At 39.1% G+C, this 17,610-nt stretch overlaps 1 protein-coding gene and 1 non-coding gene across 2 annotated transcripts; both read left to right on the top strand.

Annotated features, from left to right (window-relative positions):
- Positions 1-1,860: 1,860 nt before the first annotated feature.
- Exo5 (exonuclease 5) lies at positions 1,861-10,616 on the top strand. Its single transcript, XM_020171682.2, has 2 exons — positions 1,861-2,020; positions 6,622-10,616. Exon 2 carries the CDS (start codon positions 6,641-6,643, stop codon positions 7,757-7,759), a length of 1,119 nt encoding a protein of 372 aa, XP_020027271.1. The 5' UTR covers positions 1,861-2,020; positions 6,622-6,640; the 3' UTR covers positions 7,760-10,616.
- Positions 3,254-3,356, top strand: LOC141425248 (U6 spliceosomal RNA). Its single transcript, XR_012450329.1, has one exon. It is a non-coding gene; the product is annotated as a U6 spliceosomal RNA (small nuclear RNA).
- Positions 10,617-17,610: the final 6,994 nt, after the last annotated feature.

Raw genomic sequence — 17,610 nt, 5'->3', positions numbered from 1 at the left:
GACTGAAAGCAAGTCATCTCTAAAGTGAGAAAAAGTTTATTAGAGTAGCGATACTTTTAGGGGCAAAAATGGATAGTCTCAGAAAGGGAAGTCAAGAACAACCCCGTTTTTCTTATCCTTGCTACCATGGGTTTGTACCTTCCAAGTTAAAAAGGAAAGAAAAAAAGTCCCCTAATCTTTGCCTCAGGCTCTGTTTTCTACAGTACTCTGGATAAGGTATATAACTGCAGTTTGACTATTGGGGCCAATTTCTGGATTTAGGCTTGAGTGATTAGGAAAATTGATTTCCTTTTTTTTCCCACTGGTTGCAAACCTGGAAGGTTGTTACCCTGGCAACTACTATCAGAGAAAGAAGAGGGAGGCTTCCTGGATATGGAGCAAACATAGGGGAAACAGATCCAAGAAATACGAAGAGAAAACTTAATCTTGGTCATACTGACCCCTAGTCAAGCCTCACCTGAAGTGAGAACTGGAGATTTCTGCCTCCTCTCCACTATAACCTTTCCCAGTCTCTTCACACATGGACCACTTTTTTTCTCATACATTCCATTTCTTCTTAATATCTTTTGCTTCACTTCATCCAGCAGCACTGATCCTCCAAAGTCCATATGAAGACTGCTGCATTTGTGACTCCAGGTGGGGTTTTCTTTATAATAGAAATTACATCCTGGCCAAGGAACATTATAGTGGGGAGGAGGCACAAATCTCCAATCTCAACCCAATAATGCCTTCTCCAATCTCATTTGATTAAAATCTTTTCCTAAACTTTGGTAATTTCTAAGGAAAAGGATGTTCTCCTATATAACTACAAAATCTCCACTAAGGATATCTATGGTTGATTGGTAATATCTAAAAACACAAGCCACTTTAAAAATTTCCCAACTGAGTTGGGCTTCAGTGATTTGTGCCTGTAATCCTAGCTGCTTCGGAGGCTCAGACTGGGAGCATTGCAGTTAGAAGTCAGCCTTGGCAAATAATTTGCAAGACCCAATCTCCAAAAATAACCAGAGCAAAATAGACTGGAGGTGTAGCTCAAGTGGTATCCGAGTACCTATTTTACAAGTGCAAAGCCCTGGGTTCAAACCCCAGTAAAAAGATTTAAATATCCCAGCTGACACGATGTGTTGTCTTTTTTATTTTTATTTTCTGGACAGGGTCTTGCTACTAAAGCCAGGCTGGCATCAAACTCGCAAGAACTCTTTAATCCTCCTGTCTCACCTCCCAAGTGCTGGTATTATAGGCCGGCTGCATCACATCTGGCTGTTGTGTGTCTATTTTCAAGAAATACTTCCCTATTCTGAAGTACAAAGGACATTTTTCTATACTATATTCTAGAGGCCTTACAGTTTAGCATTTCACATTTAGGTCTTTAATCCATCCCAAATTGACTTTTGTGGTGGAGTGAGATAAAAGATCACATTTTTTTTTTTCAAAAGTACAGTCTATATTATAGCACCTTCACTGAAGAGACCATCTTTTCTGCACTGCTCTGCAATGCCACCTTTGTCATAAATCAGGTTTTCTGTAAACAAAAGCAAGCGAGTGTCATAAAAGGCTGGTTTCCTCAGGAAGTGTATTTGGGAAAGGCCTGGCCCTATCCTATTTTTGCTCTAATGATAACATGTGTGTTGAAAAAGTATTATACTTAGCTTCGTTTGATATTTCACAATATAACTTGTTATATTTTCCAATGAAAGGTTTAGTTAAAAGTAAATAGCATCTTTAAAAAGTGAGTCCGGATCTACTTCTTGCCCTAGGAAAGGTGATGTTAAAATGGGGAAGCCGGCCCAGATTGCCGGAAGTCCATCCTGTTGTTATTAGCAACCACGGTCTCGCGAGGACTAGCGGCTCGCGGAGGCCTCTGGGAAGGGGTGGTCCTGGCGCAGCCGCTGGGCCTGCTGGGATGGGGTTCCCGCGGCACTTCTCTGCCTGGCTTTTCTCCTACTTGTTGGGGAGAGAGTTGGAAGCAGTTCCGAGGCTGCGTTGAAGCCACCTGGAGTCCGGCTACGGAGTATCCGAGGTTAGGGGGAAGCCGAAGAATGGGCTGGGGGTTTACGGACTTAATGGACCAAGGGTGCGTCCCCGCAATCACCGCTTCCCACTCCGCGTGTGGGAGCAGCCAAATTCGCGTGGGTTTGGACCTTTCCCTCGGAAGATTCTGCTGTTGGCTAAGAGCCTTTCTCAAGGCCGGCTACCCCTACGTCATCCCTGGCTCCTCCAGGACGTTATAGAAAGTGCCTAGTACACTTTAGGGCGTGCATGGCACCTGCTGTTTGGGGTCAGAGGAAAGCTGACGCTCTCAGCCCACGAGTCCGGCTTGCACCAAACAAATCAGGTTGAGGATGAAGGCAGTGGCAGTTCCGCAGGCAGCAGGAACGCGTCAGGGAGGCAGAGCCTCTGACCCGAGGGCTGAGGTTGGCGGTAGAAGAGGGAACCGATCTCTGAGCTTCTGGGAGCCCTTAGTTGTTTTAACTCTGTCACTTGCAAGGAGCAGGGACTGGATCAGGTAACTGCAGCTAGAGTATGGGGAAAGCAAAGAAGTCATGGAGAGTTTGCTCCAGGAGAGAGGCGAGTGTTACATAGGCTCTGAGGTGGGCAATTATCTGTGCAGTGTGCGTCGAAGAGGAGAAAACACCATAACGTGAGGGAGTGGTCATGTGTGGGAAAAAGGGCCGAAAGTTCCCATTCTACCTTAGCAAGGCTCCAAGCGGCTAGGCGTCAGAGCTTTTCTCTTCTGTAGCCTTTTCATTTTAGTATTGTGATTTTTTCCCTGTGAGGAGGAAGATCAGTTAGGTCCCAGATGAGAGGGAGCTTCCCCTCTCCTGAGGTTTAAATCACATTTGTCAGAGAGAATAGATATACTATCTCATCCCTTCCTTCCGAGGAGGAGGGAAAGCCACATTTATTGGGTACTAATATGTGTACTATGTTTTATCTCTTAGTAGTTGGGCAGCTGACAAGGGTTAGGAGTACCAGCTCACCCTATTGCATCTTAAAGATGTGTTTTAGCTTAAGGAAAGCTAAAACCTGCCAGCATCACTCAAAAGGCAAGTAGCATACCAGCAAATTCTACCAGACTACACGGGATCAGGTTCAGACTCCTGGTCTGTAGGGCCCCTGGCCTATGTATTTAAATCAAAAGAATACTTTAAAATATTATCTGTGGACTGGAGGCATGGCCTAAGCAATAGAGTGCCCACCTAGCAAGTTCAAACCCCAGTACCACCAAAAAAAAAAAAAGATGAAGTTCTTTGTGCTTGCTTGGGAGCACATATACCAAAATTTGAAACATACAAATATTATCGTGGCCCCTGTGCAAGGATGATATGCAAATTCGTGAAGCATTACATTAAAAAAAAGAAACAGTATCTATGAAATTAGGTATTTTGTGAATGCTCTAATAGCACTATAGTGAACTTAAGGTATAGCTAGAAATGCATCATGGAAAATCATCCTGTGTATTTAGGAAAGTCCAGGCCATACATCCAAGTCTAAATTGTCCATTCCTAGTGTTTTTTTTTTTTTTAATGAATAATGCCACAGAGGATGCCCCCTCCCCTTCTGTCTTCTACACAAGACATTATTTGGCAACCTGTTTAGAACTATCCTATTCTCAGGGTTGTATGTTAAAAAAAAAAAAAAAAAGGAGAGTCTGTACCTTCCAGGAGCTTACTCTGTTTTGGTGAGTTAATGCATGCACGTGAAATTTTCTAAATCAATGTTTTCCAATAGGACTTTTTGTGATCAGGGAAATGTGCTGTATTTATTGGCTTATAAGGTACTCACTAGCAGCATGTAGCTTCTGAACACTAAGATATGAATAGTTCAACTGAGGAAATGAATTTAAAATTTTATTTCTCTTTAATTAATTTAAATTTAGGTAACCACATATGGCCACTGCTAGCATATTGTATAGTCAGATTTAGATATTTGAAATAATATGTTTTCAAGGTTACTTGTTTTGGACTTAATACCTCCTTCAAAAACAAAACAAAACCCAGAATATACATATATATTGCCTTTTTTTTTTTTATTTTTTGAGAAATGGTCTCGCTGTGTGGCTCAGGGCAGCTTCAGATTGTCTGCCTCAGACTGCTGAATGCCACCAAGTCTGGCACATTAATTGCCTTTTTTTGGTGGAGGGTAAAGATTATCTACAACATTTAGGTTATTTAAGTCTAAATAATGTTACACATTTTGAAACTATAATTTAAAACACAGTTATAGATTAGAGGTGTGATTCAGCAGTAGAGCATCTGCTTTGCAATTGCAAAGCCCTGAGTTCAAACCCCAACAAAACACATTTACAGTGTAAAATATTTGTGCAAGTGTGCCCTCAGTATTTTATTACTATTGAAGTATTGTATAAAGCAAAATCTTTATATAAGCAAAAGTCTTAGCATTGTATTACTTTTGTTCATTGCATACAGTCTTCTCTCCATCTATATTTTCTTTCATTAGTGACGTTTAAACTATTTTAAAGTTAGTTAAACACAACTATACCTAATATTAATGACATTTTCAGAGCATTAGTTCTTTTTTTTTTTTTTTTTTCCAAATGAGTTGGTATGATTTGAGGTGATACAGAATTCACATCAGACAAAGACCAAAGAGCAGAATGACAGGATTTTAGGCTGGGTTTACTTTAAACCCATTCTACCTTATTCTACTTTAAATTCACAGCTGAGGTACAAATGGCCAACACAGTGGCTGACAAACTTGACACAATGAACCACACTGTATTATGAATTTGTTTGGTTTTTTTTTGTTTTTTACAAAACTTTATTTGTAGAAGTACAACAGATTCCAAGACAATGCTTCATTCTAGCGATAGGTGGCAAAAGATATTATGGCAGGGAATCAAGATATTTAAATAGGAATGGAATCAAGGGTCAGGCACAAGGAACAGCTTACTCTTTGCCCCCCCTTTTTTTTTTGCAGCACTGGGTTTGAACTCAGGGTCTCACACTTGCTAAGCAGGTACTCTTAGCACTTGAGATGCTCCCCTAGCCCCTTGCCAGGTTTCTTAATTCTACTTGTGGCCAAGAGCCCCTTCCCCATAGCCTTTGCTTTTAGCTCCTCAAGTTTCTTTTGCTTTTTGTTTTTGCTTGAAAGCATTATCTTCCTTATCCATCTCCTTGGGCTTCTTCAGAAGCTTCTTGTCACCTTTGTGGCCAGACATGACACTTGCTTTGATAAGGGAGTTGATGCATTCACCATATTCACTGCTTATTTTCTAATAAGCAAAAGGGAGACTCTTGACTCATGGTTACCTCTATCAGCTTAAATTCCGTGTTAAATTATTTTCCAGGCACACAAAGTCAAATACTTGAGAGACAAAACAATCAGACATAATGTGTGTCTTTGTTTCCTGGTATAAAGAAAAGCTATCAAGGACATTTTTAGGATAGTTGAGAAATTTTTTTAATATAGACTGTAATGTTGGGGAATTATTAGTTCTGTTGGGTATGAAAATAGTGTTGCAGTTATATAGGAGAATGATGTTTGGAAGTGTGTGCAGAAGAATTCAGATGTGAAGTGTTAGTGTCTATAATTAAATTTAAAATAGTTCAGCCAAAAAAGTTTACACACAAGAAGAAAATATAGTAAAATGTCAACAGTTAATAATCTGCAGAGTGTGTACATGGGTGTTCATTGTTTTGTGGTTTGTACTTTTGTGCTTGTTGGAAATTTTTCATAGTAAAAAATTTAAAAAGGGTACTGATTCTCTGTTAAGGTAGTAAGATGATGAATGTAAAGCACTTGGCTCACACAATAAATGTTCACTATTTCTAGCAGTACATTTTGCGTTTTTAATCATGTTTATAGACAGTTATTCCTCCCACCCTCCCATAGGTAGGATCACAAGCTTGCACCACTATACCCAGCTATAAGTTCATTTCTTATCGAGGGAGAAAATAAAATTACTGCCCAGTACCTCTTTCTGTAAAATTAAGGTAATATATAGTCAGTAAGGATAAATTAAAGTCCATCAAGAGCCTTTTCTCCCTGCCATTTCTTTCATGTATCTCAAGATCTATAGTCATTAAGGATATTAAAATAATGTTCCAAGATAGTAGACTTGAGGCAAAAAAGGGAAACCTCAAATTTCTCTTTTACTCTGAGGAAACTGAGGCAAAAGGTGATTTGCTTAAAGTCATATGTAGTATGTTATTGGCAGATCCAGGAAAAAAGCTATTTTCCACTTAAAAATTTCTGCTGGATTGGGGATGTAGCACAGTAGTAGATTGCTTGCTTAGCATGTGCAAGGCCCTGAATTCTATTCCTAGACTGAAAAAAAATTCTGCAAAGCAGACATGTGGATGATACAAGGACCACTTTTGTAAAGTGTACTTATATATAACTTTTCAGCATTACTAATTGGTCATAAATGAATTGGCTTCTTTAAAGAATGTAACTAAGGTCTGGAGTGTGGCTCAGTGGCAGAGCACTTACTCAGCTTACACAAAACACTGGGTTCAATCCCCAGAACTACAAAAGAAAAAAAAAAGTTAAAATTAGTAAAGAATTTGTAATGATTCTTTTTGTCTCATTGGAATTTGACAGTGTTTCTGAGAAGGTTTTTATTTGGATAATGCATTTCTTCAACATGTTATGCAGGATTCTCCTTGCTCAATCTATGGCAGAGACTGGAGAAGAGGAGGCAGTGTCAGCAGAAGCCTCAGGGTTCTCAGACTTGAGCGACTCGGAGTTTCTAGAGTTTTTGGACCTGGAAGATGCCAAAGACTCAAGTGCTTCACTTAGTGAGCCTGGCCCTTCTGAACTTCCTGAGAAGGATGGCAAGCTGGTAAGCTTACAAAACTGGAAAAGAGGATTGGATGTCTCATCACCCATGGAGAGATTCCACTTAAAATATTTATATGTCACTGACTTATCTGCTCAGAACTGGTGTGAATTGCAAATGGCATATGGGAAGGAGCTTCCTAGTGTTTTGGCACCTGAAAAGGCAGCTGTTTTGGACAGTGGTTCCAGCATCCACCTAGCTAGGGAACTAGAACTTCATGATCTTGTGACTATCCCCATCACCACTAAAGAAGATGCTTGGGCAATTAAGTTTCTGAACATACTATCAATGATTCCTACTCTGCAGTCAGAAGGGTGCATCAGAGAGTTCCCAGTGTTTGGGGAGGTAGAGGGTATATTTCTTGTTGGAGTGATTGATGAGCTGCACTATACAGCCAAGGGAGAACTAGAACTGGCTGAACTCAAGACACGAAGACGCCCTATGCTTCCTTTGGCAGCTCAAAAAAAGAAAGACTGTTTTCAAGTCAGTCTATACAAATATATCTTTGATGCCATGGTACAAGGTAAAGTGACTTCTGCTAGCCTAATCCATCACACAAAATTGTGTCCAGATAAGCCACTGGGACCTTCAGTGCTGAGGCATGCCCAACAGGGAGGCTTCTCTGTGAAGTCTTTGAGTGATATCATGGAACTTGTCTTCTTGTCTCTCACGCTGTCTGACCTCCCAGTTATTGATGTCTTAAAGATTGAGTATATCCATCAAGAAACTGCTGCTGTGCTAGGTACAGAGATTGTAGCCTTTGATGAGAAGGAAGTAAGAAGCAAGGTACAGCATTATATGGCCTACTGGATGGGTCACCGAGAGCCTCAAGGGGTTGATGTGGAAGAGGCTTGGAAGTGCCGGACATGCAACTATATAGACATCTGTGAGTGGAGGAAGGGTGGAGGAGTGCTCAGCTCTGCACTGGAGCCCCAAGCAAAAAAAGCAAAATGAAGTTATACTTTCAGGAATGTTCCTTCCTGTTCCTGGTGTACATGACCTTGGCTTTCATGGATATTGTTCTTAATTTTTTATATTTTTACAACCTCAAATCACATTCAAATCCAGGACCAAGGCTCAGGGATAAGTGGAGAGATCTGGGGATATGCTGTTTCTCGAGTTTTGTCATGGATTGGCAAGATGCTTATGATGGCTGGAGCAAAGGTATCCTTCAGCAATCATTGTTTTCCTGGGAAAATTCTTCAGGTGCTGATGAAGCTTCCTTACTTTTTATCAGTAAAGACTTTCTACATTTTGCATAATAAAATGAAAGTTTATTCAGGGCATCTGAACTGATATTTTTTTTTTTTCATAATTTCAGTCCTTTGGTGATGACCACTATACATAATTGTATGCTACCACAGCCTTTAAATTCACACATAAACATATCTTGGGAACAGAATTAGTAGAATGAGCTTGGTGCCAGTGGACCACATCTGTAATTCTAGCTACTTGGAGGGCTGAGATCAGGGGGATCACAGTTTGAGGCAAGCCTAGAAAAATGGTTTGTGACATCCCACCTCTAAAATAAACAGCAAAAGTGGACTGGAAGTGTGGCTCAAGTGGTAAAGTGCCAGTTTTGCAAGCAGGAAGCCCTGAGTTCAAACCCAGTCTCATCAAAAAAAAAAAGTAGAATGAGAAAATCAATTTAATTTTTATTTATTTATTTGTTTTTGGTGGAGGCCCAGATTGAGCATCACCTATCCAAAAATGCTGACAAAAGTGTTTCAGATTTCTGGCCGAGTGGAGTGGCTCAAGTGGTAGGGCCCCTGCCTAGCAAGTGCAAGGCCTTGAGTTCAAACCCCAGTACCACCAAAAAAACCAAAGTTTCAGATTTCTAATTTTGTAAGATTTTGGAATATTTGTACTACATACATAATGGGAATAGTACCAGTGTCTAAACATAAAATTCATGTGTTTCTTATGCACATAGCCTGAATGTAATGTTACACAATTTTGTTAGTGAAGCTGCATTTTGACTACAACCCATCAATGAAATCAGGTGTGGGATCTTCCACTTGTGTCCTGTTGGCATTCAGAGTTTCATATTTTGGAGTAGGGATGCTCAGTTTTCTATTGTACACCCTACTAAGTTTGGAAGTAAACTGGGGGTATAGTAAACTGGACTTTCTGGGGTAAACAGTATTAAGCCAATAGTCTTTAAGAAAAGAACTTGCTCAGGGTTTTGTAGCATCATCTTAGTTATAAGCTTTGAAAATCAGGCTAGGCATCAGTGGCTCCCACCTGTAATCCTAGCTACTCAAGAGGCAGAGATCAGGAGAACAGTCTGAAACTAGTCCTGGGCAAATAGTTCGAAGACCCTGTCTTGAAAAAACACAATCACAAAAGGCTGGCGGAGTGGCTCAAGTGATAAGACCATCTGCCTTGCAAGCATGAGGCTCTGATTGCAAACCCAGTGCCACCGGGGAGTGGGGGGGGGGGCGGAATTAGGCTGACATGTAGTTCCATGATTGTTTGCCTAGCATGCATGAGGCCTTGGGTTCATTCCCAGTACTGCAAAAAGAAGAAAGAAAGTCAGCTAGTTTCAAAAAGTAACACAGAATTCAGTAATTTCCTGAGATCTCAAATCCTTATTTTAGGTTAACATTCTAGTTGTTACTTTGTGGTTTCTACTAAGTTGAGACATCTTAGTTTGGCTCACCCCAGGATCAATGCTACAGTCTGAATGTTGAAATCCAGATAGCCCAATGTGGGTCTCTGGGAGGTGATTAGGTAATGAGTAAAGAGCTCACATAAATGGGACTGGTGCTTTAAAAAAAAAAAAAATTAAGGGAGCACATTTGCCCCTTCCACCATGTGAGGACATAGCAAGAAAGCAGGCTCTCCCTACACACTGAAACTTCTGGGAACTTGATTTTGGACTTCCTAACCTCCAGAATTGTGAAAAACAAAGCTGCTAAATGGCATGGGCAATCATTGATGCCTGCCAGAAAGAAAGAAACAAATATAAATTCATATTAGAGTGTTGTAACCTTAGGATATTGAATGTAATTTCCATAGCAACCACAAAGAAAATAGCTACAAAGAAATAGGAAATGAGAAAATCAAAACATTTCTCTACAAGAAACTAGCTAAACACAAAAGAGGTAGAAATTCAGGAAATGTGCACCCCCCCCCCGCCCCCGAAATGTTATGGGGCATGTAGAAAGTAAACAGCAAAATAACACAAGTAGGTCCCTCCTTATCATTAATTTAAATGTAAATGAATTCAATTCTGTGAGCAAAAGACTGGCAGAAAATATTAAAACACAGGATACAACTATTTCTCTCTATAAGGCACTCACTTTAGATCCAAAGCCACAAATAGATTGAAAGCAAAAGGATAGAAAAGAACATTCCATAAAAATAATAATCAAGCCAGGTACCTGTGCCTGTAAATCCTAGCTACTCAGGAGGCAGAGATCAGGAGGATTATGGTTCAAAGCCAACCCCAGGCAAATAGTTTGAGAGACCCTATCTTGAAAATACTCAAATACAAACCAGGGCTGGTGGATTGGCTCAAGTGGTAGAGGACCTGCCTAGCAAGCCTGAGGCCCTGAGTTCAAACCCCAGTGCCACCAAAAAAACCACAATTGACTAGAACAGACATGTAACACTAACCAACAACAAAGGAATACCATTTTTCTTAAGTACATGACATATTGTCCAGGATAGGCTACATGTTAGGCCACAGTTTTTTTTTGTGTGTGTGAGCTCAGCAGGAGAGTTTAATGAGAAAGAAAAATAGCAAAGAGTAGAGCCCCCAGAGCTGGGAGGGGTCCCAAAAGAGCTAAGGCCATGTTGGATATTTTTGAGAGCTATTTGCCTTGGTTGGCTTCAAATCTCAACCATCCTTATCTTTGCTTCCTGAGTAGCTAGGATTAAAGGCATGAGCCACTGGTGCCTGGACCAGGTTAAGTCTTACTTAATAATGGCTCAAGTGGTAGAGCACCTGTCTAGCAAATGTGAGTCCTGGGTTTAAACCCCAGTACTGCCAAAAAAAAAAAAAAGAAAAGTAGTAAAAGTGGAAAAAAATCACAAATTTGTAGAAATCAACACATTCTTAAACCAGTGGATCAAAGAAATAACGATACAGGAAATTAGAAAATACTTATAAATGGATGAATAAAACAACAGTGCAAAACTTAAGGGAAACAGTGTAAGCATTGCTAAGAGGGAAATTTATAATTATAAAAGCTTACATAATAAAACAAGGATCTCAAATCAACAAACTAACTTTACAACTCAGGAAACTAGAAAAAGAACAAACAAAAGCCAAAGCTTGTAAAAGCAAGGAAGGAAGTTTGGAGCAAAGTAAACACAATAATGAGTAAACAATAGAGAAAATAAATGAAACTCAAAGTTGATTCTTTGACCAACTTTTACCTAAATGGACTAAGAAAAAAAGAGAAGACTCGAATTACTTAAATCAGAAATGAGGGGCTGGTGGAATGGCTCAAGTGGTAGAACTGTTGCCTAGAAATGAAAGTAGGGACATTACTACTAAGTCCACAGAAATATAAAGGATTATTAGAGAGTGCTATGAACAAGTATATGCCAAAATTTGGATAATATAGATGAAGTAGACAAGTTCTTAGAAACACAAACCTATGAAGACCAAATCATGGAAGAACAAAATCTGAATAGAGCTATAAATAAAGTGTCTGTTGTGCACTTTCTATTTGCATGTGGTGAGACAGAATACTCACACGTAAAACAAACTGTACGTGAACTGGATTCATTACAAATGGGCAGCAAGGAGTCAGGGTAAGTCATCCCCAGTATATACCATGATTAAGTGGGATTTATTTCCGGAATGCAAAGATGATTCAACATTTGAAAATCAAGGTAATATGTTAACAAACGAAAGGGGAAACTACCTCATTATCTCAGTTGATGTAGAAAGATCGTTTGACAAAATTCAACATTCTTTCATAATAAAAACACAAAAATCTAAGTGTAAAGTAAACTACCCCAACATAATAAAAGCCATACCTGAAAAACCCACCCTAAATATCATACTTCATGGTGAAAGACTCAAAGCTTTTGCTGTAAGGTCAAGAACAAGGCAGTTCAAGGCCAGCCCGAGCAAATAGTTCATGAGATCCTACTCTGAAGAAACCCAATACAAAACAGGGCTGGTGGAGTGGTTCAAGTGGTAGAGCACCTGCAAGCAAGCGTGAGGCCTTGAGTTTAAGCCCCAGTACTGAAAAAAAAAAAAAAAACTGGGGGCATGACTCAAGTGGTGCCTAGCAAGCTCAAGGTCCTCAGTTCAAACCCTGGCATTGAAAAAGGAAAAAAAAGACCAAGAACAAAGTAAGGATGCTGTTTTTACCACTTAAATTTAATATGGAATTTCTAGCTAGAGCAGTTAGGCAAGAAGTACAGTAGTCTCCCCTTAACCACAAGGGGATACTTTCCCAAACCACCACTGGATGCTTGAAACCATAGATAGATAGTACTGGACCTTATGTAAAGTCATGCACATAATAATGACATTTCAGTCAATGGTAGACTGTGTACATAATAGTAGTCCCATAAGGTATGAGTTGGAAATTACTACTGCCTAGTGATACTGTAAATGTGGTAACATAATAGCACACTGCATTGCTCACATGTTTCACCATCTGAAATTACTAGTCTCAGCTTTCACCTATACTGAAAAAAGAAAACCCAAAAGAGGGCAGAAAAATTAATCAGAGGTGATATCAATGAAATAGAAAACATAACAGAATAAGTTGATGAAACCAAAAGCTGGTTCTTTAAGATCAATAAGATTGTAAAGTCTTAAAGAGGGAAGACACCCATGACCAATATCAAGAATGAGAGAAGTGATATTACTACTATAGATATTAAATGAATTAAAATGAAATACTATTAACAACTTTCTGCCAGTAAATTTTACAGTTTAGTTGAAATTGATTCCTTGAAAGATACAAAGTACCAAAGCTCTCCAAGAAGAAATTTATGGCCCTAAGAACCCTATATCTACAGAAGAAATTGACTTTTATAGGGTACTGAGGATGAAAAGGATCCTGATATATAATAGCATACTTTTCATTATACTTTCAAATATATATTTGTGTATGTATGTATAAAGAGAATCAAGCCCACCAAATAAAGTTTGATAAGAGGGAAGAGGGAGAAGTTTAAGAGAATATAATAAAGGAGGTGAACTTGTTCAAAGTACACTGGGCACATCTATGGAATTATGATAGACACCCTTGTACTATTAATGTATGCTAATAAAAAAAAAAAGAAATGGCTGGGTGCTGATGGCTCACACCTGTTTCCATCTACTCAGGAGGCAGAGATCAGGAGGATTACAGTTCAAAGCCAGCCCAGGCAAATAGTTCAAGAGACCTTATCTTAAAAATACCCAACACAAAACATTTTAGAAGACAGAATCCAACAAGACATAAAAAGTATAGTACATCATGACCAAATGAGATTTATTTCTAGATGCAAGATTGGTTTAAGAGTCAACTAATGTAAGCTGGATGCCAGTGGCTCACTTCTGTAAACTTAGCTTCTTGGAAGACTGAGATTGGAAGGATTGGGGCTTGAAGCTAGTCTGGGCAAGTGGTTTGTGAGACCCTATCTCCAAAATAGCCAGAGCAAAACGAATTGGTAGAGCACCTGCTTTGCAGGTGTGAAGCCCTGAGTTCAAACCCAGTCCCACCAAAAAAAGGAAAAGAGAAGCATGTTGTCTCAATGGATACAAAAAAACACACCATCCATTCTTCATAAAAACCTTTTGGCAAACCAAAAATAAAGAATGCCCTCATGTAGGATATTGATCAAATCAAAACAAAAATCCTATATTTAACATCATACTAAATGGTGAATAACAATGCTTTTCCTTACTGGTTAGCAGTCTGCAAAAAACTGAAACTAGATCCATGTATATCACCCTATACCAAGATTAACTCAAAATGGATCAAGGATCTTAATATCAGACCCCAAACTCTTAAGTTGATACAAGAAAGAGTAGGAAATACTCTGGAGTTAGTAGGTATAGGTAAGAACTTTCTCAATGAAACCCCAGCAGCACAGCAACTAAGAGATAGCATAGATAAATGGGACCTCATAAAACTAAAAAGCTTCTGTTCATCAAAAGAAATGGTCTCTAAACTGAAGAGAACACCCACAGAGTGGGAGAAAATATTTGCCAACTATACATCAGACAAAGGACTGATAACCAGAATATACAGGGAACTTAAAAAACTAAATTCTCCCAAAACTAATGAACCAATAAAGAAATGGGCACGTGAACTAAACAGAACTTTCTCAAAAGAAGAAATTCAAATGGCCAGAAAACACATGAAAAAATGCTCACCATCTCTAGCAATAAAGAAAATGCAAATTAAAACCACACTTAAGATTCCACCTCACCCCTGTTAGAATAGCCATCATCAACAACACCACCAACAACAGGTGTTGGCGAGGATGTGGGGAAAAAGGAACCCTCTTACACTGTTGGTGGGAATGTAAACTAGTACAACCACTCTGGAAAAAAATTTGAAAGCTACTTAAAAAGCTGGATATCGATCTACCATTTGATCCATCAATACCACTCTTGGGGATATACCCAAAAGACTGTTACTCCAGAGGCACCTGCACATCCATGTTTATTGCGGCACTATTCACAATAGCCAAGTTATGGAAACAGTCAAGATGCCCCAGCATTGACGAATGGATTAAGAAAATGTGGTATCTATACACAATGGAATTTTATGCAGCCATGAAGAAGAACGAAATGTTATCATTGGCTGGTAAATGGATGGAATTGGAGAACATCATTCTGAGTGAGGTTAGCCTGGCCCAAAAGACCAAAAATCGTATGTTCTCCCTCATATGTGGACATTAGATCAAGGGCAAACACAACAAGGGGATTGGACTATGAGCACATGATAAAAGCAAGAGCACACAAGGGAGGGGTGAGGATAGGTAAGACACCTAAAAAACTAGCTAGCATTTGTTGCCCTTAACGCAGAGAAACTAAAGCAGATACCTTAAAGCAGCTGAGGCCAATAGGAAAAGGGGAACAGGAACTAGAGAAAAGGTGAGATCAAAAAGAATTAACTTAGAAGGTAACACCCACGCACAGGAAATCAATGTGAGTCAACTCCCTGTATAGCTATCCTTATCTCAACCAGCAAAAACCCTTGTTCCTTCCTATTATTGCTTATACTCTCTCTACAACAAAATTAGAAATAAGGGCAAAATAGTTTCTGCTGGGTATTGGGGGGGGAGAGGGAGGGGGCAGAGTGGGTGGTAAGGGAGGGGGTGGGGGCAGGGGGGCGAAATGAACCAAGCCTTGTATGCACATATGAATAATAAAAGAAAAATGAAAAAAAAAAAAAACCACATGGCAAAACAAAAAAAAAAACAAAAACAAAAAAAAAACAATGCTTTTCCTTTAAGTCCAAGAAAAAGTTCGTTCTTATCATTTCTATTCACCACTGTAGAGGAGAATCCATCCAGTGAAATTATTTTTGTCTGGCAGTATTGGGGTTTGAACTCAGGACCTCATACTTGCTAGGCAGGTGCTTTATCACTTGAATTACTCCTCTAGTCCTTTTTTGTGTTAGCCATTTTCAAGATAGGGTCTCTTGAACTATTTGTCTGGGTTGGCCTTAAACCTCGATTCTCCTAATCTCTTGTCTCCTGACTAGCTAGGATTACAGGCATGAGCCATATATTTAAAATATATATATTTTAAAGATAAAAGTTATCCATATTATAAGGGAAGAAACAAATTTGCCAATGACATAATATCTATGTAGAAAGCTGTGGAAACATTTAAAAATTTTAGCATACTAGTAGATCAATATGCAAATAGAAATTATATTTCTATTAGCAACAATCATAAATTTATAATAGCATAAAAATTAAATATTTAATGATAAATCTAAGAAAATATGTTCAAGAGTTTTACAGTGAAAATATTGCTGAATTAAAATATATCAAAATGAATGGAAAGATATACTGTACTCATGAATCAAAGACTATTCTTAAAATGTCAGTTCTCCCTAAGTAGAGGTATAGATTCAAAACACTGGGCACAGACAAGTTCCATGAAGCATTTGTGGAGATGAAATTATGGGTAGTTTCATCTTTAATCGGTATTCAAAAATATTTAGTCAGTATCTATTATGTGGCAGGCTTGAGATACAGTCATTAACAAAACAAAAATATATGCTCTCATAAATCACGTTACATACAGTATGAGAGAAAGGAAAATAAACGAGAAATCAAGAATAGCTCCTACTTTTCTACTTACACAACCATGTGTATGACAGTGCACTAAGTGAACTAGGAGGAGTGCTAGGTTGTGGGGGGCAGGAATTAGGAGTTTGGTTCGGACATGTGAAATTGGAAGTGGATGTTAGACATCCACGGAGAAGTCTTAGGTTGGTGTAAGGAATTAGGATCTGGAGTTGAGAGGAGACCTGAGGGCTGGAGATTGAGGTTTGTTAGTCATTATTGTACAAATGATATATAAAGCCAAGGGACCTATGAAATTATTTTGTGAGAGAAAAAACTTCTAAAGAAAAGATCCAAGGCCCTCCAAAATTGGAGATGGAACACAGGGAAGAGTTTTCAATGAAGGAAATATAGAAGAAATCTCAGTCAGGTGGGAGAAACTGGCTGTGTTGAGGTTCTAGGAACCGTGAGAAGGAAGTATTTCACTTCTGTTGAATGTTGAGGTCAAATACAAGGAAGAAAGAGAAGGAAGTTATTTAACCTGTTAAATAGAATTTTATTGGCCACTTGACAAGGGCAGTTTCAAGAGAGTAGTTACAGTTGAGAACCCAAATACAATGGATTGCGGAAAGAACCTAGAGTGAGAAAACAGATAGCAACAAGAAACAACTATTCAGAGAAAATTTTCTGAGATGGAAAGCTGGGAAATGAAGCCATTGCTCAAGTGGTCTATAAACTAAAAAAGACCTTTTTTTTTTTTTTTAACAAGCAGATGACATTAAAAAATGCCATCAGTAAAGTTGATGGCTGGTAAATCAAGTAGGATCTTAGTGGTGCCAGGTTCATCTCCTTAATCCATTCACTCTTCCTTATCTTAAACACCATTTTATAGAATCTTAGATGTGATTTATTGGCTGTATCATCATTGTGTGTACTAATACGAAAGAAAATGCTGCTGGTTAAACTATGGCATCCCATTACTTGTAAGATAGTAATTCCACATCCATTGAAATACGAAAACCGTGTACATGCTGAACAAATGTAATACAGTATTTCTTTTCTTTTCTCAAGCCTACAATTCTTTCTTGCTACCTTTGCTTTTGTTTTTCTATTTCGTTGAGGAAATAATCATTTAAAAAATGACATCCTCATTCTCCTGCCACCAAATCTATCTTCCAGTTTTCATCTATACTTATAAATTCTGCTTCCCCTTTTTTTCCAATGGATGAATTGTCCATAGTAGTACTTGAAAGGAATAGGAGGTCTCAGCGGGCCCCAACCCCCTTGTTGGAGAAACCAGTACCAAACATCCCATGTAGATAAGATAAGCAATGCGGCAGGCTCAGTTAGGGCATATAGAATGTGGGGAATGTGAGCGGGGGGTACATGCAAGATGTGAAGTACGTGCAAGATGTGAGGTACGTGCAAGATGTGAGGTACGCGCAAGATGTGCTCTGCCTGCTTGCTCAATGTTGATAACGAAAATATGCACGCCACCGCGGTCTATATAAGATTTCCCCTAAAGAGGCTCAGGGTCGTGTTTTCCTAACCGGTCCTGCGTGTCCGTGTGGGAGCTCGACCCTGGCTAGCCAGCC

Source organism: Castor canadensis, chromosome 7 (genome assembly GCF_047511655.1).
Source record: "Castor canadensis chromosome 7, mCasCan1.hap1v2, whole genome shotgun sequence".
NCBI lineage: Eukaryota > Metazoa > Chordata > Mammalia > Rodentia > Castoridae > Castor > Castor canadensis.
The sequence above is the reverse complement of the archived record's forward strand: the minus strand, read 5'-3'. Positions and strand labels throughout refer to the sequence as shown.

What these genes read in the sequence shown, in the direction of transcription:
- Exo5 (XM_020171682.2), top strand. Translation starts at nt 6,641, where the DNA reads ATGGCAGAGACTGGAGAAGAGGAGGCAGTGTCAGCAGAAGCCTCAGGG.